The following is a 26,275-nucleotide window of genomic DNA, read 5'->3' as shown; positions in this document are numbered from 1 at the left end:
GGCGAAGGAGCGACCCGGCCCGATCCTTATCCCGACCGTGATCCCGATCGTGATCCCGATCGCGAACCTGGGGCCCGGCCCGGCCCTGCTGCCCCGGCCATGCTGTCGTGGGGAGCGGCGGGCGGCCGGGCGCTGCGCTGGGCGAACGGGCGGGTACCGACCCGCGGGTTCCGCGCCTCTCCGCGGGCGCGGATCGCCATGCCCAGCTGGGTCATAGACCGGTACGGCAGCAACGACGTGCTGCGCTTCACCAGGGAGATGATGTTCCCCATCATACACTTCCCGAACGAGGTCATCATTAAGGTTCACGCTGCGAGCCTGAACCCCATCGACCTCAGCATGAGAAGTAAGTGCCGGGATGGCAGGGGCTGTGCTGGGGCTGCGGCTCCGGCGGCCCGAGCGGTGCCAGGGCAGCGGCAGTGACCAGAGCACCGGCCTGGCCCGGCAGTGTCCAGGGATGGCCCGGCAGTGTCCAGGGATGGCCCGGCAGTGACCAGGGATGGCCCGGCAGTGTCCAGGCATGGCCCGGCAGTGTCCAGGGATGGCCCGGCAGTGACCAGGGGTAGCCCGGCAGTGACCAGGGATGGCCCGGCAGTGACCAGGCATGGCCCGGCAGTGACCAGGCATGGCCCGGCAGTGACCAGGCATGGCCCGGCAGTGACCAGGGATGGCCCGGCAGTGTCCAGGGATGGCCCGGCAGTGACCAGGGATGGCCCGGCAGTGACCAGGGGTGGCCCGGCAGTGACCAGGGGTGGCCCGGCAGTGTCCAGGGCACCGGCCCGGCAGTGACCAAGGCACCGGCCTGGCCCCGCAGTGACCGGGGCTGCCTCAACACACGTGTTTCCCCGAGCCCTGTGGAAAACCGCCGCCTCTTGGCGACTCCACTTTTTTTGAGGTTCTCAGGGAAGAACGATACAAAAAGCCACTGACAAGAGTGTGCGTGTGTGTGTTGAGAGGGTGAACTTCCAATTGAATGATTGTGGTGCTGCTCTCTTGACTGAGATACGCCCGGCCAAGGCGCAGCATTCCCCTTAAGTGATGCTGGATTTTCCCATCTCCTTGAGGTGAATGGGGCTGGTGGTCCAAATTGCTGCCAAGTCGGCATGTGTGACCTAAGGCAAACCGTGATGTTCATTGCCATGCCCATCCTAAATTGGCATCTGGATGGATACGTGCTGTCATCCCGCCCGGGAAATCTGTCTCTTTCACTGCCCGGCTCTTTGTATTTGACACATTTAGATAGGTTTTTTCCCCCAGTTTCTGGGTTTGAAACACGAGAAGGAAGTTGTGGTAGTAGAATATCTTGTATTTCCTGTAGTGTAGAAGTGCTTACATATTGAATCAGATTCAATAGAACAAGCAAATATATCTGCAGGAACCACAGCTGTAATCTGTGTTTTGGGTCTCTAATAAATGAAATTTTAAAAATCTTTGAATATAGGTGGGGGTTTAGTGATGGGACATTTCCTATCTGAGGATTCCTGTTAAGACACTTTGTGGCATGATAGGGCCCCTAGGTGGACTTGTCCAAACACTTGAGTGGGTATACATGCCCAAATGCAGGCTCTTTTTAGGCTGAGCACTGTTATTAGATGGGTAATTCTGAGACTTCACAGCGTTTGTCTGTTGCTTACTGAATAGAAGTCCAGGTTACTCATCTTAGGCAATATGCCTTATTATTTTTTACACTTGCTCTTTATCTCTAAAATCTGTGAAAGTGTGAAATATCGCAGATTTTTTGCATGCTTCAGTTATAACAGAAATGAGGCACGTTATGGATAGGCAATGCTTTCTAATTGGAATTGCACAGTTAACAAATGAGCACTCAGTGTGGTGTGTTGTGGTTGATTCCATGTTTTGCAGGTGGTTATGGTGCAACTGCGTTAAACATGAAGCGGGATCCCCTGAAACTCAAAGCGGGCGAGACTGAATTTCCTCTGACTCTTGGTCGAGATGTCTCTGGTGTGGTTATGGAATGTGGACTGGGTGTGTCTTATTTCAAACCTGGCGATGAGGTGATACCACCAATCTCTTATTTTATTTCTTTATTTCAAAATGTATACTTAAAATATCCTGTGAGATGTTCAGCATTCATTCTCCTCATAATTATTTTTTTAATGCTGTTGCACTCTTAATAAGGCCTATCTGGCAGTAAATTCCTAGAATACTTTCTTCCCTTCATTTTTTTCTGTGAAAAACATGATCTCATGGTCTTTCAGAGACTTGCTTCTGCAAGTTAATGTCCCTTCTGGGTTTTAGTTTTTGGACCATTGCAGTAGTAGCAAGAGTGGAATTTGTTTGTTTATAAGTGCACACTCAAAGTGCCACTGTTTTTAATTGAAGGTAGAACTCTAACAAGAAGGGATTTGTTTTTATTTTTCTTAAGTAACTTGGAGTAGGAACTTTGGCTTAACCCAAGAAGCACTTCATGGGTGCCCACACAAATACTGATACTGTTTGCTTTCACCTTCACCATTTGCTTTCACATTTCACCAGTTTTAGCATAGCGAATCCTGATTCTGCACCATCCTCACCCTGCCAATCTGAGCTTTTCTGACATGGGAGTAGTTTGGGGGGAGTTGAAAAATTATGTCTTATGCACAATGCAATGGTACAATTTATTTACATAGCCCTCCAGTCCTTCATGTAGTTGGTTTTGTGATTTTTTTTTTTGGTGTAAAATAAGCTAAAACTCGTTTTTGATAAACAGTGAAGACATTTTGTGAATTAGAAAAAAGATTTCTTCAACTAAGGAATCTTCTGTGTACATACAATTGTGTGCAAAGCTACAAAAATTGATAGCTGTTTTCTGTTTGGTTTTAGGTGTGGGCAGCAATTCCCCCATGGAAACAAGGCACTCTGTCAGAGTTTGTAGTAGCTAGTGGAAACGAGGTAAACTTCCAAAACTGGCTTACAAAACCTCAAAGTTGTAAAGACTGGCATTTTTCTTCTTCAGTGTCTAAGTAACTTTATTTCTTGGTGCTTGGATTGATTTGTACTCCAGCTAGTTTGGAAGATGGCTGAAAATGTGCAGTACACAATCTGCAATTCAGTGAAGCTTTTTAAAATATTTCACTGTCACATAGGAGCTGCTATGTGACTTAGTTCTGGTTTTATTTCAGGTATCTTTTAAGCCAAAGTGTCTCAGTCACACAGAAGCTGCTGCCTTACCATATGTTGGTCTCACTGCGTGGTCTGCACTGAACCAAGTGGGAGGACTGAACCAAAGTAACTGTAGTGGGAAAAGGTAAGTAAATAGTTCTGGTGCCAAAACTAAGTTCTTCATTTTTGTATTGATGAGCTGCTTGTAAGACATGTCCAGCAGTGATAAAGGCTATTACACCATTGATAAAGAGCAGCTGTCTGAGGATGATGGATGCTGTCTACACAGCTGCTGAGAGAGGCTTCTTTAGAGGAAGGCTCAGGTGACATCCCTGTATAGAGGTAAAAAATGCCCACCCAGAGAAGTTGTGGGTGCCCTCACATCCCCAAGTGGAAATACTTAAGCCAGGTTGGGTGGAGCTCTGGGCAGCCTGCCCCAGTGAAGGGGGTCCCTGTGCTCAGCAGGGCATTTAGAACTAGATGATCTTTGAGGTCCCATCCAACCCAGGCTGTTCTATGATTCCAATCCAATGTATATCTAATGTATGGGCTGTACAGAGAATTTGAGGATGTTATCTCCAGGAATTTGTATGGACTTTGCCCTTCTGCCTGTTAAGACAGCTAGCCAAATGTAATATCCTCTCAGTTGTACTGGCAGCTCACAAAAAGCCCTCTCAAGGACAGAGATGTGGTTCACTCACTTCCTGCATGCGTGGGCCATTTGGAACAGACTGGTTTTCCAGCTTTTTGAGAAAAAGGAGCAGGTGACTGACTCTTATTTGACCCACAGGCCAGAACTTTGATGAGGTCAGGAATGCAGACAAGAAAAGGAGAACGTACAAGACGAGCAGCCAATCAAAGAGAAAAATTGACTTTGTTATCAGTCTGTTGATCTGACAGTGGCAGATGAGAAAAAATGCGGTGAAAGGTTGGAGCAAATACCATTTTTCTCCTGATAATTGAAATTTTCAGTTATTTTGACCTTTGGATGTTTGAGTAAATAGATAGCAAGATCTTCAGAATGGAAATAAGGACAAAAGTAAAATTATGGGAGTTGAAAAACTGTAGTTAAAATTACTGTACTGCATCACAAGTTTAGGTCATGAAGTAATTACTGGGCAGCAGAAGTCTTGGATGCCTGACCTCTTCTTATCTTGGCTGATACTTTGTAATGCAACACATTGCAAAGAGCACTAGATTGATTAAAATTCTTCACCCTCATCTCTAGAAGACAATAGAGTGAGTGGTCATTCATGTGTCACAGTGAACTTCATCATGAAAATATTATAAGTAATTGTTATTTGTAAAGATAAACAATGTTTTGAGAAGATGAAATTGCAAAATTTAAAGCACTTTCAAAGAGACATCATTGAAATTAACTTCCAGCTAGTAATAAAATTCTAGATAAGATCACCTTACTTTTTAATTTTCAATATTTAGAGTTTTTATTATCTTAACTTTCACATGTAAATAGAATTGACCTAAAGATACACTGATAGGCTAGCCTTGTTTAAATTCTCTTTCCAATCTTCAGGTAAGTGTTTGGATTGTTGACAGTAAAATTGAAACTGCATTTGTAATGTGTCTTTACATTTAATGTTTACTTTCATGTTCCAAATAAATTTTTAATTACTCTGTCAGCAAAAACCCATTTTAATGTACTTTAAAAATATTATATTTCTTATCTATAAATTTTGAACTGTAAAACCAGCAGTGAATGACTTATGTGATGGTACCTTTTTTCCTCCTGAAATAGTGCTTGTAGGAAAGTGTTTAAAGTGCATTGAAGAGGCTGTGCAAAATTATATTCCATGAATCCTCAGGGCAATAATTTAAAAATACAACACTTTAAACAGCATTTCCTAATTTCTTTAGATCATATATTTGGTAAGAAGTTACCTACATGTGTGATTTTGTGTCAGTCTTTTTGTCTCCTGTAGTTGTAGGTAAATAGCTATGTAGAAGGGTGTACATGCACACAAAAATGTCTTATTTTGGCAGAGCAGCTGTATTCCTTGATGAAAGCTCCTTCACTGGTGCTTTAGTGCAATGGTAAGACATCTTAAAAGCAGCAATATTTTTCTGTTGGTGGATATTATTGTTCTTTTTGCCTCTTTTGAGGTGTTAGCATGGGCTAACCAGAAACACTTGCTGTGAGTCCAGTGTCTGGCTGTGCATTGATCTGGCAGATTATCTGCTCCATCTGCACATACTTTCACAGGTTATGTTCATAGAAGTTTTCTGAAGTGTGCTCTCATTGTTTGTGAGCCCTCCTGCAATTCCAGTCATTTTTCCATAGCCTTTATTCTATACCACTCTAACGTCCATATTCTTGTAGAAGCTTCAATGTTCTTACTGTCCTTAAATGTTCAAAATTACTGTGTTGTGTTGCAGTTCTCTGTGGCCAGCTGTAGCTTCTCATATGTGCCACTGACCTGTTTCAGTAGAAAGTTTTCATATTCAGTAAATATGTTTGTTCAACACTAGCTATTCAATATCTTGCTTTCTGTATTCACAAAATGCGTGACAGAAACAGACCTGACAGTTTGAGAAGTTATTCAAAGTGCTTACATTTCTTTTAAATAAAAGTCTTTATGTAAATACAGAGGCAATATCTTAGACTTTCACGTATGCTGGGCAGAGATGCTGGATTCTGTTAATGTAAGCTACCAAACAGACTCCTGGTTCATGTGGTTACAGTGAAAATTTGAATGGTTTAATACCCCAAGGAAATATTTTTTCAATGTCTGTATGTTATGTCATCATTTTATCTGTTGAGAAGTACAAATTGAGTCTAGGTTGTAAAACTTCTTGATAGGGTAAACACTGCTTGATCCAGGAATAAATTTCTTGAGGACATTTTGTTGGCATAATTAAATGAAATATAATTTTGTATCTAAATAAAGTTGATATATTTGGTCAATATATTAATTTTTCAACTATATAAAATCACTGCATTTATTCAATTGTTATCTTGCATGTAACTCAGCCACTGAAATTTTTTTATTATTTATAATCTGGAGAAAATACTAGTCCTTGATCTGTACCCACTCCCCACCCTCTATGTGTTCTGGTGGGGGGCACACACAGCTGAGACAGGTCCTGCCTCTCTGATGCTCATTTCTGACCACACCATAACTCCAAGCTGGGCCTAGGGAGATGGGCCAACCTTTCAAATCTCATGGTGTGCTTATTTGGAGAGATCTGCTCCCTGTGATCATTGGAGCTGCTGAGCCCCGTGGAGGGCCTGGTGAATGTTGTGCCTCTGTCAGAAGGGAGGAAAGCCTGGGCTACAAATGTTCTTTTTGTTCTTTTGAAAGAATTGGTTCTCTTGGATCCCTGCCCAGGTCAGATTTGTTAATTTGGTCCCTTGTGTATTAGTTTACTCCTGAGCTCACACTTGTAGTGTAAACAGGTAGTTTCTATGATGTCTTTTCTCCTGGCTGTGTTTTCCTGAGGCAGTGCAACAAAACTGTTCCTGCTTTGGCACTTGCCACCATCTGTCATTCAGTACTGTCCTAACAGGTCCTGCACCTTCAAACACCACCTCTCTTACTTGTGTGTCCTGCTGTTGTCAGTGCTGCTGGGCTGCTGCAGTGGATCTCCTGTGCAGATGTGGTTTGTCTCAGAAATGAAGAGCTTTCTTGAAGTCACAGTGTGTCAAGAGAGTTTTAATAATTGTAAGGTGTGATAGAAAATTGCCCATGTAACATAGGAACAAACTGAATCTGGAAAGTATTTCTACCTGAAGGAATCCTGGAGGGCTTTTATTGAAGGAGAAAAAAAAAAGTCCTAGCCAAGCTGCTCCCCAAACTGAAAACGTTACCTAAAATCCTTTGAGCAAATTGTACTTTTTAGGATGGCAGCTTTCTTCCAAATATGTAGTGGAAGAAATGCCCTTTAACTAAGGAGTGAAATTGTAAAGGCAGTTTGAAAAGGTTTTTTTGAAAGGATTTAATTGTGACTGTCCTTTTTAAGGATAAATATGGGTTTAACCCAATATCTTGAGTGTAGGATCCTGGAGCCTTTTTGAGTGTACTGAAATCGGAATATGCATGTTGCTCTGGGCATCTGTTGTTAGAAGCCTGGTTTTGAGGATAAGTACATTTTGGCAGATTTAAAAGCTGCAGGCTTTGTGGTATTGTGGTTTCATATTCTTAATCTGAATTTTGCAGCTTGGATCAGTGAAATGGGAGGGGACAGAATCTGATCACTTACAAAAGGAGCATTTTAAAACGGATGGTGTGACCAAAGCCAAGTCTCTTAGGCTGCTTCAAAGAACTTTTGTAAACTGAGACTCTAGATTGTATACTACAGTTTTGTACTGTAAAAAGCAATTTCCTTCAACATCTTTTACTGTGAGATTTAAAACAGGAATTTCACCAGCTTCTGAAGATTCAGAGATTTTTCTGGCAAACAGAAGCTCTGAGAAACATGATGTTCCCCAATCCTGTGCCAGGACTTCATCTTGGATCTTCTTTTTGTCCTAGAATTAGCAAATGGATCCAAAAACAAAGCACTGTTTGCAACTTGAGCTGCAAGGTTTTATTACTAATTCACTTTCTGATGTTTAGTTATTTAATAAAATATTTGGATTAAATTTTTGAACAGCAATTAGACTTCTAGCAGTAAGGTCCTCACACAAGTTGACTTGTATTAATTTCTTTTTAAATTTAGGGTTATCAGTTAAAATGAACTCTCAGTTGCTAATAATTTGGCAATATACTCTTTCATTTTGTTGCTTGTGTGCCAGTTCCCACAAGCTGGCATTTACAGGGTCTTGTTGAGATGTACTGGAAGGAACTAGAAAAATTCTGCTTTTTTTCTAAAGAAAAATACACCCATCTTTATTTAATAAAAATTAAACTTGTTAGTGGTGAGGGTACTTCATTGTATTTTTGTCTTTTAGATAAACATTATGCAATATGGGAAAATTATGTTCCATATGTTCCACAGCTCACACTCTTCTTAAATAATGTGATACTAAACTATTTTTTCTCTTAGATAGGACTATTTTTTGTAAAATGCTGGTGAATTGCATTTTTTTCTTTAGGAGATGTGACAGTGGACTCTGGGAGACAGGAAGGGCTCTTGATTGATTTTGTCCCAAATGAAACAATTATGTGAGGACAGGTACAGGGGTTTTGAGTGATAGAAGTGCTACTACCTGACAGCTCCACTGCCTGAATTTAGGGGAAAGCATGTCCAAGGAGGTCTCTTTGGCTGTGCTGAGCTAATGCTTTTGGCACAGGACACATGATCAGCAAGTCACATTTTTGGCTATCAGAACAGTTAACCACTCTTGAATAACATTGAATGACAAAACCAATCTTTTGCTAAAAATAATTCAGTGTCAGAGATGTATAATAAACATTAGAATACATAGTTACTTCAGAGTTTATTTAAAGAACTATTAAATATATTTTAATTTTCTCTTACAGAATATTAATATTAGGAGCTTCAGGAGGAGTTGGTACATTTGCTGTACAGGTAATATTATCCAGCATGCCCAGGATGAATCTTCAAGCATTTCAGTATGAAAAAAATAACAGAAGTGGAATTGAGAAAAGGAATAGAGAAATAGCAAGCTCTCTATATAGCAAGATTAATAGCAAGATCAGTCTGCCTGATCAAGAAGATTGATATTTCCAAAAGTAAAGTATTTTCAGATGTATTGCTTTCAGTTTATTATGTTGTATTATTTTAAAGTAAAAAGCAGGGACTTTCAAAGAAAGGAGTTGTGTGTAAGATCACATTTCACAATTTGGGTATAGGAAATCTCTGATTGGTGTAAGTTGAAATATGTAGGCTGTTCTCAATATCTTTCATTCAGCTCTGCACTCTCTGAGCAGAACTTGGTGTATGAGTAGGAAATCTGATGGCGAATGTCACCTACCACAACTGCTGTAGCTGGTCAAATGGTGTGAGAGGCCATCAGGCTCTTGTGTGCAGTGGCTGTAAAGCACAGAGGCTTAGATTTACTTTTCCTCACTGTCTTTGGCCTGCTGCCCTTTTGTCTGTCTGTTCAGTAGCTCTAAACTTTGGAAAGTCAACATGCTCTTTTGTTGCTTCATTAGTTGTGGAACATCCTCTTTCATGTTCTCAGTTAATTTGTGAGTTTTGATTCCGATTACTGTCATCTCATGCTGAAAATCTTTCTCTTGAGATTATAAAAAAGTACAGAAGTTGGGTCATTACATCACTGCTTTCTGTGTTACTAGGCCATAAGCACAGTGAATTTTTTGTGGTATGCTATTTGCCTGGTCTATGATAAAGCAGGTGACTTTCACTATGAAAGACTGACGAGCCACTGACTAGTTACAATTTGTAACTGATCAATACTGGATAAACTAAGTTAATTAACCTGGAATAAAGGTAAAAAGTGTTACTGTGAATGAAAAAATGAGATGCTAAAAAAGATAAATAACTAGCAAAAGTCCTTTACTTTGCTATAGCTTTTGGAGTAGAAGATAACCTGATATTGTCCCTGGGATAAATCAGACGTGATTTCCTTCTTTTTCTTTTTACTAGTACTTAACCTATTTGCAGTAATATTAAATACTTAAAGGGCATATTTAATAATATCTAATGGTACATCTGGTGCCAGTTTGGTTGATTGGCAACTTGGACAGTATGTCTTGGTGTATGTTTAGCTGGTAGACTAAACATACAGATGGCAAACTGAGAGCCTTATTTTTCATGAGACCTGGTATCTTTCATTGGCATTAAAAAAAGCCCACACTCTTTCCTTCACATCAACTCCTCCCTCCCTACAACCACCTTAAATATTGATAAATTCGAGCCATTATTTTGTCTGTGGGATTTGTGACAAATTATCCTGTATTGGAACAGTCTCCCCAGTCCCTATTAAAGGTGCTCATTTGTTATATAAATATAATGAGATTTTGGCTTTTTAAGTAGTTCTCAATATTTCACAAAATTTTAATCTTTGGACTTTTTTTTTAATACTTGTTTTTAGCTAATGAAGGCCTGGGATGCTCACGTGACAGCAGTTTGCTCTCATGATGCCAGCACACTGGTGAAAAAGCTTGGAGCAGATGATGTGATTGATTATAAATCTGGAAATCTGGAGGAGCAGCTTAAAACATTACCCTTGTGAGTGTTTGTGTTGCTTTAATACTGAGATAAAGTGTAGGGAGATAGAATATAAGAAAATAAAGATAGTGTAGAGAATAATCTTACCCCTAAGGAGTTGCAGCTGGGCCAATTATCAAAGATTAGGAACAGGCCTGACTTTACCAGGCCACAGCTGTACCCAATGAGAAGAAGAGTGCTGTAAAAGAGGGGGTTGGGTGGTTGAGATGGGAACTGGAGTTGGTGGCTGCTTTGTGAAGAAGAAAGAGTCCGTGCTCAAAGGAGTTGTCCACGAGAAACACCAAGGAGGTATTAAACTTTTGTAATAAAGAAACAACAGTATGGAGCCTCTGCAATAAGATGACAACAATGAAGGAGTTGGTGGTCAGACCTTCTGCCTTTTGATTGCTTGACTCTATCAGAACTCCCTAAATTTTTCCCCGTTTCTAAAGCATTATGTTGTAAAGTAAATTCACCTTTTTGAATGCAGTTTGCAAGTGAGTATGCCCAGCACAGATTTCATTGTAACACTAAGCCAGTTAATTGGGAGACAAGCTCACTTCCATGTGCTTCTCTTCAGTGACTGTAATATGAACAGTTTTGTAGCTTCCATCCAAGAATCTTGGAGAATATACAATGCATGAATAAATTGAAATAAATCTCTGAAATCTTGAATGAAGCTGGTAAATATAAACTTGATCTTGTAGAGGAAAGAACTGTATTATGAAGGAGCAGTGACTTGCCACTGTGCAGTGCAAGTGGGAGTAAATTTCTATTCTGTAACTGATACAGCTACCTCTGAAAAACAATCACATTTATCTTGTCACAGCAGCTATGTTTAAACTAGCCTGGGATTTTTCTCTAGAACAGAAGTATTTTTTGCTTTTGTCATCTTCCCATCTGTTTAAACGTAGTCTACTGTGACTTGTATTTGAATATGATATTTACACTGCTCTTTTTAGCTAGATTGAGCTAACTTTCTGGGAGAGGAAACAGAAGCTGTTTGATCTGTGGAAGAATTTTCCTGGTAACTGTGCTAAGAAGCCACGTGCCCTGTAACCATAGTGTTATTGTCAGCAGGCCTGAGGGCAGTGACACTGTCTGTACAGCAGGATGGACTTTGCAGTTGGGGCAAAATTTGCCTTTGTGAACACTTTAAATGCTAAACACCCATTCTAGTGAGTGACCCTTTCTAAGAGACATCAACAACAGTGTCCTGGGGTGCAGTTTGATGATGCAGCTAGGCTGGTCAGTCAACTCTACTGAGTGGGATGTTCCTACTTCCCTCCCCTTTGCAGTTGTACTGACTCTTCAGAACCCACAGTCAGCTACTCTTTCCAGGAGCATTAGTTTTCATGGTCTTCTCTTGTTGGCAGCTGTTACATGAACTGAACTTTAAACATGGAATCACACCCTTGGAAGACAGGCAGCAAAACCATCGTTCCAGAGAAATAAGGACTTTTCTATTTAATTTGCATTAAGTATTTTCTCTCATATTTGTAGATTTTTTAGATTAGAGATATGTGTATATACATATCTATTGCAATCTGAGATTGCTGGAAATTTACAGATGAGAATGAGTTGTGCATTTAACAGAACAGGTGCATAGCTCCCTATTGCCCTATTCAGCCTTTACAGGCTCACATGCTGATATAATGAGAAGGAGCACTGAAACTGTGGCTCTTTGCCAGAGGCTGCATATACCCATTCCATGGGGAAAGGTTTTAGTTCCTTTGCATTGTTAGGTTTAATGTTAAATAGGTAGATGTGAAGAAGAGAGCTGTCAGGAGAGGTAAAATGGCCCCTAAATAAATCAGGAGGTCAAAAAAAAAAATTGGAGAAGTGAAGCTGAGAAGTAGGTCACGGAAAAGATGTGAGGAAATAAGGGTTAGTAGAATAATTTGTTTACGTAATTTTAGCCACTGGAACTGACTTTTGTTGAGTACAGCATGTACAAGAGCTGGTCCTAGTTGAGGGCATGAATCCAGACTGGTTTTTACATGTACATATCATATTGTTCAGTGCTAGACCTCAGGACTGTTCCAATAGTCCCTGTGGGAGGGCTGAAGAGACAGAGCTCTAGAAGGCTTTAAGCAAGTACAGAATGTAGTTGTGCATCTAAGTTTGCTTTTTGGAGTTTAAGTGTACTTTCTAAATAGCCTGTGTCTGCTGCACAGTGAATAGGCATAACCTGTAAATTTGAATCCCATTGTACATTAAGCTGGGACTTTTCTGAAGTCTTTGGACTTTCTTGCTGCTGTCTTGCAGGCTGATTTTTTTTTTTTTTGCTTTTGCCTTGCAGTGACATGTAAAAATGTGAACTATAACTGATTTCTGCTATTAATTAGCTTAATTACAGTGAAGTTATTTTTCCCATATCAAGATTTTAAACCTGTTCTTTGTATGTCTGCAGGTTTGATTTTATCCTAGATAATGTTGGTGGATCCACTGAGAAGTGGGCACTAGATCTCTTGAAGAAATGGTCAGGAGCAACATATGTTACTTTAGTGACACCTTTCCTGATCAATATGGACAGACTTGGAGTGGCTGATGGCATGTTGCAAACAGGAGTCACTGTTGGTTCCAAAACTCTAAAGGTATTTTACAAAATCCTATGTACTTTGATATTTTGTAGTACTTTAGTGACTGCTTCTGTGGCTTGGATGTCAGTCAGAGCTCATGGAGAGGCAGCTGTTGCATTGTCCTCATAAGTCATTAAGTATACTTTTCTTTCTTTTCTTTTTCTTTTCTTTCTTTTCTTTTTATTTTCTTTTTCTTTTCTTTTTCTTTTCTTTTTCTTTTCTTTTTCTTTTCTTTTTCTTTTCTTTTTCTTTTCTTTCTTTTCTTTCTTTTCTTTCTTTTCTTTCTTTTCTTTCACTGAAATGTGTTGGGGTGGTGCTTCTGGGTGTATGTAGTAGTTTGGGGAGCTTTGAAGTTTGATTCCTTACTGTGCTTTCCATGTGGCCTTTTCCATATGGCCTCCCTAGCGAGTCCTGCTGACAGCCAGGGTTTCACAGTAAACACAGCAAATCCCTGCCTCACTGCAGTGGGGGCACTTTTGTTACTTGCTTTAGGCTGCTCAGGCTTTCTCTCAGAACATTGTTCTGTGACTGATTCTCTTCATCCTGTTCCAGCACCAGAGTGTAATAAGCGTGGTGGAGGGTGGCTGGGAAGTCTTTCATCTCTTTCCTGTTCATGTGTCTAGATGGTGATGCTGATTTTTCTAGTTTTCATAAGTGGATCTTAAAACATTCTGCCGGTGGCCAGATCAGTGGGGCTTTTTAGAACTTTTCTCTTTCTTCCCTATGCTTGTGTACTTGCTCTCCAAATGAATGCTTTTTGAGCAGTTGCTATGGTATTCCTGCAAAGGCTTGGCTGAATGGGATTTTAAGTCCTGCAGCAGTACCTTCTCAAGAAAGCCCAAAGACAAGATGAAAAGGCAAGGAGAAATAATGTAATATTATTTCTCAGTGTGCATGTTTCCATGATGAAGAAGATCCTATGCCATATATAAAAATCACCTCTTTGGCAGATGATGGCTTTTATTCCTGTAATGACTTACTCAGAGGAGATGCTCTTGACTTGTGTGTGTGAGATCTTCCCAAAATGCTTTTCATATGAGCTGCCATCTGTCACTGGACAGTGATGCCTTTGGCAGATATTACAGTGGAAAATGAAGTCACTGATACTGAAGGGGACAGTTCTAAATGTCACATTGCTGGGTTTATTTCACCCCTGTTTTGAGTGTACATGAACACTATATAACACCATTTCTTTCTTATGTAACAAATAATGCTGTTTCTAGCTGCAGAGACAAGGTAATTGTTTTTCTCTACTAGCTGACTTGTGCAATTAGACACACAATTCACCCTGATCCTATTGTGGTAACACAACATCCTGGTCTGTACATTTAATCCACATGCTTAGGTGCCATTTTTTTCAGACACTAGCATATAATTTCCATGTCTTTTTTTTGAGTTACTTCTTCAGAGATTCTGTCATTAATTTTAGTTCCCATTTCAGTTTGCTCTCATGGTATTTTAAGAGATTTGTCATCTTTCTTGCAGCATCTCCTTAAAGGAGTCCATTATCGGTGGGCATTTTTCATGCCGAGCGGCCCAAGTTTGGATGAAATAGCAGAGCTGGTTGATTCTGGAAAGGTATGTCAGTACTGGTTACTTGGGTGCTTGTGCTGAAAGAGATGCTGCTTGGGCTCAAAAATGGTGTAGTTCACTGTTGAGAAATAAAGTGTTATGAGAGTCATGGTAAGGTAAACTGGTTAAAAATCAACTTGTTCCAGTTTCTAACTTCTGCCTTTTGCCAGGAATGCAGGAGTTCATAATGCTTAAGACTGTTCTGTTGTCTCCTTCTTGAGCATACTTCTTAACAACACAAAGCTTACAAAGTTACAAGGAGTAATGTCCAGTGATTATTTTTGCCAGTGGGAGTAATTTAATATTAACTCTACATGAAAACTCTGTTTTAAGAGGTCTCACTTGGTTCATTTGGGCAGAATAAAGATGGCTGTGTACCTGCATATGCAGAATTGCTTAGCCTGGATGGTTGGGCATCCTGTCTGTGGTTTGCACAGAACTAGAATATTCTGGTTATTGCAGATAATAGATGATCTCCATTGGCAGAGTGGTGACAAGAATCTTGTTTTCCATTATTTCAGTGCTGCAGGTTCTGTGTTTGTGCTAATTCAGCATAGGGACTTGGAATATTGTGAGCATTCATAAGCTTCTGAAGGAGGAGGAGGAGGAGGAATCTTAGTGGACTTGGGGGGAAAAGCCAAGACAGATTAAGTCTGCTTTTGTGATTTTTTCAGGTTTATGAGCTTGTTACAAAATATATTGTGAGAGTGACCAGTTGATTTGCTATGTTTTGGATTGTGTGGTGATATAGGCCCTAGCAGTGTCCTCTTTGGGAATTTTGGCAACATGAAATTACCAAAGAGTAGAGAATATGGACAACTGCTGTTAATCTTTCCATGTGGTAGATAAGCAGAAGAGTAAGCAGAGTCTGTCATGACTGCTGGTAATTCCAGCATGTGAACTGCTGTCTTGTGCTCAAAATTTGTGCATATTAGTAAAATTTAGATCTCTCAAAGTCTAAGTGTTTATCCCCCTTTTTTGGTATGCAATATGTTCCAGAGTTTGGAAAAGAGTCAATAAACTGTTCTTGTACTGAAGACCTGATTGCTTCTGTTTTGCCACCTCAGTGCTGCTGCTAAGAATAGAAAATTGTCTGCTTGGCATTATGTCCAGTGCTGTAGGCAAAATCCTGTGGTCAAGAAAGAAGCTGTAGAAGGTCCTCATCCTGCATTCAGTCACACTGCTAAATTAAAAGTGTCTAAGAAAAAGAAATGCCCTTGTCTTTGTTCTTATCATTTGTCCTGTTCTCAGCCAGTTGCAATTTGTTTTGTGTTCTGCTTCTACCTTGTATGCAAAACAAATGCAGACTATGCTCATGAAAGCCTCTTGGGAAACAGCTGTTTATGCAATAGAGATAGGGCTTAATCAGTGTTCTGTGCTCAATAACCTGGCCAGGTGAATTGCAATGCCACTTGAAACGTACGTCAGACATACATCTGGACGTCCTGATGATCATGAGGACAAAGATGTTTGCTTGGTCTTTTATTCTCTGTGCAAAAACAGGTCCCTAATGTCAGACTGTTTGTCTGCAGAGTCATTATTCTAGCAGCATTTTACTCTATTTTGTGCAATGTTGTAAACATGTGAGCTGTCATCAGGATTTTATAAGAATCAGTTGGGTTCCATTTAGACATATTAATGAGACTGTGACCTTTCTTGTTTAGACACAAGAGTTCTCGTAAAAGGACAGACCATCCATTCAGAAGAGAGTAGGTGTTTGGGAAAAAAGGCAGGAGAGAATCACTGGAGAAATTGTACCACAATTTCCTATAAGTAAGTGAAATGTTTGTGTTTGGATAGGAAAGAATAAAGGAGAAATAAAAAAAAGCAGAAAGCAATGAAGTGTTTCAAGAAGCTTGGGGAAGCCAGCAAACTGAGCTCATGTGGTTGAACTTGTTACCTTTGAGTGAATATTTTTGAGTGATGCAGGGTTTTTTTCATTTAAGTATTTTCTGTTAAAGACAATTTAATTTTGAGATTGTATGAAATGAGTAAGAAAGCAATTAGAAAGCTCCTGAAAATGAGAGGCTTTTTTTCAGGAATAAATTATATGAGGGGATTAAATGTAAGAAATTAAAAAGACATGATGGTTTAAAGAGATGTTACAGTAAGTGAAGCGTTGAAGAGCATATCTCTGAAACATTTACAGATAATTTTGATTTGACAGTGTTTCTCCTTACAGTCCTTCTGCACCAACAGAGATTTTCAGTTCTGATGAGTTCATCATCTTCCTTTGTGAAAGGAAAAGGATTCTCAAACCTTCAGTGAATGAAGAATAAGCAATTTTGTTTAAAGTTACTTGGTTTTCTCCTGGATGATCTTTGCAGCAAGGAATAGAGATTTGCAAAATGTCAGCTCTGAGGAGGAATTCTTTTAGCAGCCTTTTTTTAATGGTGAAGCAAAGGAGAGGATTTGATGAGTTGGTAGTACAAGAAAAGAGAATAATTTTCCTTGTAATTTACCTGCACATCAGTCAGTTCTGGGAATTGTGGAACCATTTTCAGTTTACAGGCTGTTTTCTCTGCCTTGAGATGGACATCTTGCAAAAATACTATTGCAAGACTGAGGGGCTGGGAGGCTGCTACAACAATTATGGGCATGGAGAAAACCCAGTATTTCCTTGACAAATTTTAGAGAGACTGGCTATTTTCTAAACTACTGGAGAATAATCCCTGTTGTGGTTTGAATTGCAGCAGTTAATTGTGACCCAGTAAGGACTGGTTAATGTGAGATCCACCAAATGAGTTGACAAAGCCCATGTCAGCTCTGTATCTGTTTCCATGGTAGAATGTTCCTGGTGAATTACAATTCTCATCTCAAGACAGCTGAAATCAACAGAACTTTTAATTCAGGACACAGATCTGCTGGCACACTGCTCAGTGAAGCATCATCACTGAAAGGCTTGTTAGGAATTAATTTGGTGTATTTGTGGTCAGTGTTGTGGGTTTAACATTGACAGTTTTGGTTTTTGCTGCTTGCCCAGCATTTTCCTCCTAAGGACATGTCACATAGTCCTTGCTGAAAATAGGCCAAATTCATGTAAGTATTTAAGGCTTGGTGGAAGCCTCTAACTCATAACTGAGCAGTTACTTTGCCTTTTTGAAAGCCTGGTGGAGGAAAGCAGGCTCAGAAGACTCCTTAGTGACACAAGCAGGAGCACTGAGTGTGTTGTGTGTTCCTGCAGGACCATAATAGGATGTGGGCTAACATGCAGCCCAACAGAAATGTGGCATTTTCATTTTAATTCAGTGCTATTTAAGTGCAGTACAAGTGTGTGTGCAGTGTTTCTGGTGATTTAATACTCTTTCCTTCAGAGCATTGTTGCATCAGATGGGCTGATGGGTGAAAGTTGTTTTTGCAGAAGGAAGGCTAAACGTCAGAGTCTCCAATCATGAAATGAATAGCTCATTCTCTCTGATATTCCAGCACAGGCACCCTTAGGAAGAACAACTGCCTGCCTTTATTAATGTAATTTGTGAGTAGTGTTGATTATACATTTTGCTGAAGGCACTGGATGCTTTGGACTCAGCACCTGCTGCTGTGGTTTAGGGAGCAGGATTCTGACTGTTCTTTGGCCCTGCTGTTGCTTTCTTGTGCAAAACAAATCACATAACCTTTTGCTACCATAATTTCTTGGTCTACTAATGAGGGCTAATGCCCTTTATTTGCCTTTGGTGATTTGCTCTGAGATACCTTGTTAAAATGAGTATTTTAATTGTCTTCTGCTCCTGGTCTTTCCTATTCAGGAGGTAAATAACACAAATGGATGGATATGGTCATCCACTTTGACATCCTGTGGGTTCTGAGAGTTGTTTAGATGGCCATTAGGTCTTCACAGCTTCTGTGTATCCTAACCTGCGTGTTGATTTGCTTCCAATTCATCTTGTTGCAGTTCTGCAAATAGCTTTTCCCTGGCCCTTATTGCAGTATAGTTGCATTTCTCTCAGCTCTATGAATATCAAACAGTGAACGCAACACTGAGTCCTTGAATGTTCTCCAAACATGACATCTATAGATGTGGCCTTCTGTACAGTAATTCCAGACTTTATGACTGTGCTAAGGTATCCTCAGATCCCTGAGAAGTTGCCCTTGTGTGGTACCTGCTTTAGTCTCTCTGAAAAAAGGCACTAGGGTACCTAAGTATAGGGGTTTCTACACTTAAATATTTGTCTCCATTAACTAGAGATCAGTCCTCCTTCCCACTCTCTGTAGTCACTCATGCTTGTTCTGATGACCATCTTTCTTCATGCTAAATTGCAAAGCTTGTACCTTTTTTTTTTTTGCTTTTAATTTTGTGTTTTCCTGTTGCAGTGCATTTGTTTGCCAGGTTGGTTGGCTAGAGCACAGAGATGTTGACCAAGGAGGGGTTGCCAAAAGCTCTGTTTAGCCCTTTCTCATCCAAAAAGAAGCTCTGTCTGCATTTTGTCACAGCCACCAAAAACAAGCTGCTGTGATTTTTATGAAAACATACCTGCTCCCTTCCCTCCAGGACCTGGTGGCTTGCCTATGTGCTGAGCTGTGTGTGTGATACATCACAAAGTATCTGTGAAGGGCACCAATGGAAACTTTGTACACTGGGGAAATAGGGTTTCAATATGTAAATTCACTTACACCACAATGAAGTCTGGAAAAAAAGCATCATCACCTACCAGGCATTTAATCAGATGTGTTCCCTTAGCCTGATGTAATTGTAAATTGTGTGGTAAGCCAGGCCTGGTGTTCTGAGCTCTGGCCTCCTGGTGTAGGAGGGAATTGTGCCTAGTGCAGGGGTAAAGTGCACACAAGGCAGCCCTTGTCTGCTGTGAGTTTAGTTTGCTGAGACTGGGAAGATGTGGATCATGCAGGACTAATCTTCTAATCTCTACATATTATATGCTTTCATATGTAAATATGTATTTATATTTAACTGTACCAAAGTTGGTTCTGCCTTATGTATATGGTGACATTGACCCAGATTGCTTTAATTACCAGCATAAATATCAGGATAACTACCAAGAATGTGCCTTACCAGGGATTCTAGAAGAGATTAATTGTGCTTTCCTTTAGCTAACAGTTTTTTAGCATGCTCCAGTAGTAAACCCAGCATCTTCCTTATTTCTACTGATGTAAGCTTGGGCTAGGCTGGCACACACTGCAGTTCTGGGCAAATCCCAGTTTCTTACTGCTCTTTATTGTGTTCTGTAGAAGCTGTTCTGCCAGGGCTAATTAACCAATGACATTTTGAAGCCTTTTCTACACTCTGAACTGTACCCTGATAGCCTTTGTAACTGGGATTTTTCTGCTAGTATTTTAATAATTGTACATGAAATATGAGTTCCTGTGGGCTGCTGTTAGAGATTTGATATAAAAAATGTACTTTGGCTTATTAACCAAACATAGAAGACCTGATAATGCAGTTGTTGGTAAGAGGTTGTGGGATTAGACCCTGGAACACTTGCCTTCCATTCCCATGTCTTCACCACTGCAGCACCATTTTTGTTATGGGTGTATTGTTTGCTCAGTTTTACTTCTCTTAGGTATTTGGGACTGAAATATCATGTATGTGCTGTCCTTTAATGTCCTCATGGATGAAAGTGCATATTCTCTGAAATACAAGTTATTAAAAAACACAGCAAGGAAAGTTTTTTATGAAACGTTCAAAGATGGGGCTCTGAGCAGTCTGGTCTAGTGGAAGGTGTCTCTGCCTGTGGCAGGGGAAGTTGGACTGAATGGCCTTTAAAGGTCCTTTCCAACCCAAACCATGCTGCAATTCTATGCTGGTACTGTGCAGTTGCAGAGCTACCTGTACAAGATGTGACCAGAGCCAGCTTTGCAGAAGATGAGAACTTCATTCTTTGTCTTCAACGAGAGCTGACCCTAGCCCTTGTTGACCTTGTTGGCAAACAGTATGAGGCTCAGCATATGTTGTTGGATGCCTTTTTAAGGGGAAGAAAGAATGAAGAAAGGAGTGAGATTTGGATCCAAGGAGCATGGAACAGGAGTACAGCAGAGAAGGTGCTCAGCTAAAGTAGGAGTGTCCCAAAACAGCATCTTTTTTTCCCCATAGGATGACAATAAAGTAACAGGTGGATAACCAATTTTTTAGTTCCAGGACAAGGACTTTTCTTTTTAATGATTTCTCTTCACAATTCTTGTTGACATTGATGAGAGACTCACTGAACACCCAAGGAGACTCTAAAGCTCTGCATTTGTGCTCAGGGACCACACTTAAGCCCGGTGGTAATTTCTGGAGGAAGATGCCTTTGTCTTATCAGATCGGCAGGCAGGTCTTTCCATTACGGCAAGCCCTCGGGAGGGCACATCCCAGCTTTTGTTCTGTGCATGTCGAGTTCCTTTCCTGGAGGGTGGTGTGTGGGAGCCTGAGCAGCCTCACCAAGCATAGGAAGGGGGGAGGCACTCTCCCTGCAAGGCAGCTGTGACACGGCCATCCTTTGCAGACCTGGAGGAGAGCCGGTGCACTGTCACTGTCCTTTGAGACGGCACTTTTGTCCTTCTGCGCTCCGTTCGTCGCTCTCCTGAGGCGTTCGAGGCTCTCGCTCTCCCTCCAGTGGCAGGAAAAAGCTCCACGCTCACTGGAGTCACTTGTTGCTACTATGAGGGTCGAAGCCGTCTCCATTCCTTTCATGTTTTCTCACTTGTCCCCTCCTAAACTCAAACTGCGTCCTTGCTATCACAGAAGGTGGGACCTCCAGGGCTGGGCCTGACTGTGCCATGAGCAGAGTGCGTTCCTGCTGACCAGTCAGCCCCTGCCAGTGCTGTTCACTGCCCACTGCATTCAGGGCTGGAGTGGCTGGGACACACCTCTGTGATGTGTGTAGGATAGCCTTAATCAGCATCAGCAATTACTCTTTTTATTTTTCCAAACACATGAGTTCATTGCAAGAGACCTGAGATTCATTTCTATAGTATGTCCTGCATTGGAGAGAATGAAGAGGAAGAAAATACCTTTCAGGCCCCATCTGTTTTCAGATAAACATTTCAATGTGGGTATGTGTAATCCTTTCTCTCCCAGACTTTAGTTTAATCCCTTTTCCCTGAACAAATAGGTGTCCTCTGGCAAGGAACTGATGCGTGTCTGTAAATAGGCAATGTTTTTATTATCCAGTTAATCTCCATTTAGTATCACACATTGAACAAACAGCAGACGCTCCCCTACTTGTTTGTCTGTTCACAGGAAGAAATTTTATCTTAGTCAGTGGATTATGGTAAAGGCTGAGTGAATCACTGTGCTGCAACATGGTCAGCCCTTTCAGGGTTATTCAAACAATGGGACTGTCCAGCCAGCCAGATAAAATGTTTAATGCTCTAGATTGCCAGGATCATCAATTTGGTATTCATGTCTCTCTATAGTACTGCCTAAAGCCAGCATTTAAATGAAGCTAGAGGTTACATCAATGTAGCAGATGGGCTTTGAGCATGTGGTGGCTGCAATACACAGGGTGTTTTGAACTGTGAGGTTGAATTCAGGGCTCCTCTGAATCACTGTGTCACCACTTTTCAAATGCAATGTTTTAAACTCTACCCAGCAGGCTGAGGATGTAACATACCTCACTCTGTCAGAGTTAAAGTTGCAACCTAGAGTAAGCGACTGTGGATTAGCATAACTGTAAAGTGTCTTGTTCATGTTTTCTCAGTTGCTGCACATCTGAAATTAACTTCTGCCTTTCACTTGCACTTCACATCCCTTGTGCTGCTGCTCTGCTTTCTTCCCTGAATACTTTTCCTCTCCTCCTAGCCTGTTGCCTTGTCAGGGTCATCTGTGTCCATGCACCAGCAGGCTGGATTTCTGCATCTCTTTTTTCCCCTCTTACTTGAAGCACAGCTTTGTGCACAACTGCCACTAACAATAAGAACTGTACAAGTCCTTGACTCAACAAAGCTCCTAAACTGTGTTTTCCCAAGCATCTGTTGTGAAAGCAAGGGTTGGTCTTCCTCAAAACACTCACTGACCAGCAGCACGTTCCTCCTGATGGTCACAGCAGCTGCAGCTGCACTCAGATGCTCAGCTTACCCCAAACCATTGTCTAATTCAGTGGTTTTGCTGCCTTGAGTCCACGTCCCTGACTTTGCTGATGTCCAAGACAACATCTCCATTCTGTGCTGAATGCTGACCAGACATGAGTTTGTCTTGAACATGATCATTTATAGCTGACATTTTTTCCACAGTTGGGCTATTGTGGTGGTTTGACCAGAAAGAAGGGGGAATTCTGGGATGTTCTGGTCAAACCAATGGGTGCTTGGATTTTGATATTGGCACCTGGGGTAGCCAGTGGGCTTTAGGACACACCTCCGAGAACACCCAGGGGTTAAAAGCAGAGCTTCGGCCCTGGGAGGCTCTCTTGGGACTTCGAGGGACCGAGGTTGGAGCTCTCCCCCGTCCAGCCGCTGCCGCTGGGCGGGGGAGGGGCAGCCATGCGGTAGGCCTGGGCCTGGACAGACATGGGGGTGAGGAGGCCTTGGAGGATGGAAGGGTGGAGAGCAACAAGAGACATCGGGCAGCCATCCTTCCCCCCCCCCCCCCTTTTTGGAGACAGAGAGAGAGAGTGCAGCCTGTGTAGTTACCTTGAAATTCAGTAAACATGTGCTGGCAGCAGGCAGCCTGGCTGAGGAGATGGGGGGGTGCAGCCAGGAGTCCAGCCGCCTGAAGGAGTTTTTAACCCCTTTTGGACCATGAAAACCCTACAGAACATTAACCCTTCCTAGACGTGTGATAACAGTGGAGGAGGACTAAGGAAATGAGTGAGTGATGAAGGCCTGGACCAGAGAGAGAGAGAGTGAGAGATGTTGAAAGAAGGGAGAAGATGGAGTGGCATTTTATGCTGGACTCTTTTGTGTAGCCATGGACAGAGCCGTGTTTCCGTGAGATACAGAGACTGAGTCCAGGGGGAGAAATGTGCCAGTGCCAGAGAAGATTCAGTGTGGGTACCCCTCGGCCCCAGGGGGTATATAAAATATGGGGGGGACAGATGTCCCAAAGGTGAGAAGGTGAGATACTGTGCTTTTCTGGAACTGGACAAAGCATCCTTAAAAAAAGACAACCCTGGAAGCAGCCCTGATCCCTGTTCGGTGGTGAGAGCACCGGAACAAGGACGGAAGAGGCCACCACGACACACAGAAGGACTCCCTCTCCTCTTGAGGAGCTGAAAGTCTAATCTGAAGGGTGGTGTTGGACTTAGAATTGGTGATTTTTGGAGGGATGTATTGTATTGGGAATTTAGGGGGGAGGAGGAGGAGAGTGTTTTTGTGAGGTTTTCATTTTCCTTGTTTGTTTTTTTTTTCTTTCTTTTGTGTGTAGTTTAGTAATTGTTTGTGTGTAGCTTAGTTAATAAAATTTTCTTTATGTTAAGTTTGGAGCCTGCTTTGCTTATTCCTGGTCACATCTCACAGCAGACACCAGGGAGAAGGTGTACCCATGGGGCTCTGGCTTTGCCAGGCCCAAACCATAACAGCTATCTTTGTGGCTCCTCTGCCATGTGGTGCTACTCACTTTGCTGGGGCTTGGTTTACAGACATTGTCCAGGCAGAACAAGGGAAATAAATTACTAGGCCTTGTACCTCGCTGCATGGCAACTTTGAGGCACTTGGTGATTTGGTGACTTTATTTTTATGCACAGTTGCTGTCACAGTGATTTGTCTGCAAATTCTAATGCATTCTTTGGAGGGAGTTCATTAATTCCTGATTTTCTGCCATGTGAAGTTTCACACTATGGCTAAGCTTGCCTTGACAAAATAAAAAGGAAAATCTAGATGATATTAGGGGATACTGTGATGCAAGTTAGAGTACTGATGTCTTGGATTACTGGTATCATACAAGCAAAGCCAGTAGTTATTGAAGTGCAAGGAGTGGATGTTAAGATAAGGCACAGTGTATAAATGAAGAGGAAATTAGGAGATCTAAGAAAAGGACCTCCCTGAGCATGGACAGCTATCAGAGAGCATTTGTTGTGCTGCTGGGGAGGGTGCTGGGTGGTCAGCTCTGTTGCTAGGAAAGTGTGTGTGTATGAAAACCTTTCCTTGGTAGTGCTGCACACTCACCTTCTAAGCAACACATCTGAAAGCAAAACCCTTTGTCATATGGTAAAAGCAAGGCAGCTTTTTGGAAGGCAGCACCACTCCAAAGCTGCACATTGTTTGTGTCCTTATTGCTGCTGTATTCCTTTTCTGTCGAGCATGTCCTGCCAGCAGAGAGAAATTACCAGTTCTGGCTTATTCAACAAGAGAGGGTGCATGCTATGAAGAAAATGCAGAAGATATTTTTTCCCTGACACAAGTGAAAAGGATCTTCTTCTAGCACTGTAAATAGTGTGTTTGTTTGGATCTTTAGTACTTCAAATCCTCATCACTGCAAGCACTAGCTGCAGACTCATGTACTGGTCATTGTTTCCTCTGATAAGAGGATTCTGTTCAGTGCATCAGTGCAAGGATATGCACTGAGCTGGTGTTACAGGATCCAAGGTAAAGGACCAACCTCAGGGTAGGCAGATCTTTGGTAGGAGGTGTGAGAGGTACTCTTGTAGACAAATTATTTGTTGGCATTTGGAATGCTGACTCAGAACTTGACAGTAGAAAATAACCTCTTCCCTTGGACCAGCAGTGACAAATATTTTTCAGAAGAGCTGAAAGTTCTTCTGCTTCTTTTGGTACACCATGGCATCCAAAGAAAATGCTTACAGGGGTTTCAGGCTCCTTAGTTAATAATGGGGAGGGTGAATAAGTAGTTTTCTGTTGTTAGAAATGAATCTGAAACAATCCAGAAGGCCACTCTACAAAATTAATGTCAAAATAGCAGTTGATGCCAGCTGGACTTAATAATGATTTATGCTTCCTGGAATACACAGTGGCTGAATTTTCAAGTGGCATTAAATGATTCAGCAACAAATATTGGTGGACAATTTTTTGTACTTTGTGGTCTTTTGAGGATACTGAGCCATGTACTGATGCAGACAGGCTTCAGATTTGTAGGTATCTTTAAAATATCTGACATTATGAGAATTCTTGAGTTTAACAAGAAAACCAGTACAGAAATACGAGGAAAAAAATATTCTTTCTGGAAGTACATCATTGTGGACAACAAAAAGTTAAACCATAGTGTCAGTTTTTGAAAGGATGTAGAAGTTAGAGCCTTATGTAGTGACATTAGTGGGAGAGGCCCCAGATAAGGGCTCCAAATTGTACTAGTAGAGGAGTTTCAAAACATGGGCAAAGAGCAGCAGAAAACTTTCTTCTGGATCCAGTAGTATCCCTGAAAAATCTTAAAAGCTAGTGGCTACATGGCAAGTTCTGTCCTAAGTACCATAGAGAAACCTCCCTCCCTTCTTCATACAGTTTTGAAGTGTGAGGGTGATACATTAATTTATACTCTATCCCTAATATAGCGACATTTTTCTTTATTCTGTAGATTCAACCAGTTATTGATGAAGTCTTCTCATTTTCTGAAGTTCCAGAGGCCTTTCTGAAGCTGGAAGGAGGACATGCACGTGGAAAAACAGTGATCAATGTAATTAGTAGACAATAAAGTATCTCTAATCATTATTCTGCCTGCAGTCAGTCCTTGAACATGAATTGGCATTCAGTGAGTGTTTCTTTTTTAAAACCTCATACAGTATGCATAACTTATAAATCTTGTTTTAGAAAAGGCTCTGATTCCTTCATACACTGCCTGTTATTAAGCAGACAAGACATACTAATGCCTCTTAAGCATTTCTGCCTGAAAACCATATTAAAAATGTAGTTGTGAATTTTGCAGAACACCCCTCACTCTTGGGATAAGAGGAACAATCTGCAGCATTTTCTTTTTGTGTATCTTGGAGCTTTTGTTTTTCAGGTGTAAGTCCTGAAATGGTGAGGCAGACTCTTACCTACTTGTCTATAGAAACCTGTGCTGTTTTTCCTTGGTTTTCCTACTTCTGTTTACCTTCACTAAT

At 41.3% G+C, this 26,275-nt stretch overlaps 1 protein-coding gene across 4 annotated transcripts; it reads left to right on the top strand.

Annotated features, from left to right (window-relative positions):
• The first annotated feature begins 7 nt into the window (after positions 1–7).
• Positions 8–25,877, top strand: RTN4IP1 (reticulon 4 interacting protein 1). Of its 4 annotated transcripts, none has more exons than XM_058802295.1 (9): positions 8–346; positions 1,864–2,015; positions 2,824–2,892; positions 3,123–3,247; positions 8,544–8,592; positions 10,082–10,218; positions 12,611–12,794; positions 14,265–14,357; positions 25,750–25,877. In XM_058802295.1, exons 1-9 carry the CDS (start codon positions 100–102, stop codon positions 25,864–25,866), a joined length of 1,173 nt encoding a protein of 390 aa, XP_058658278.1. In that variant the 5' UTR covers positions 8–99; the 3' UTR covers positions 25,867–25,877. The 4 variants fall into 4 exon arrangements, with proteins under 4 accessions (XP_058658278.1, XP_058658281.1, XP_058658280.1 ...); XM_058802298.1 differs by lacking the exon at positions 25,750–25,877 and adding an exon at positions 16,016–16,204; XM_058802297.1 differs by lacking the exon at positions 25,750–25,877 and adding an exon at positions 15,351–15,484.
• The last annotated feature ends 398 nt before the right edge of the window (positions 25,878–26,275 follow it).

The sequence above is a fragment of the Ammospiza caudacuta genome, chromosome 3, assembly GCF_027887145.1.
Source record: "Ammospiza caudacuta isolate bAmmCau1 chromosome 3, bAmmCau1.pri, whole genome shotgun sequence".
Taxonomy (NCBI): Eukaryota; Metazoa; Chordata; class Aves; order Passeriformes; family Passerellidae; genus Ammospiza; species Ammospiza caudacuta.
This window is presented reverse-complemented; position numbering and strand designations above follow the sequence as displayed.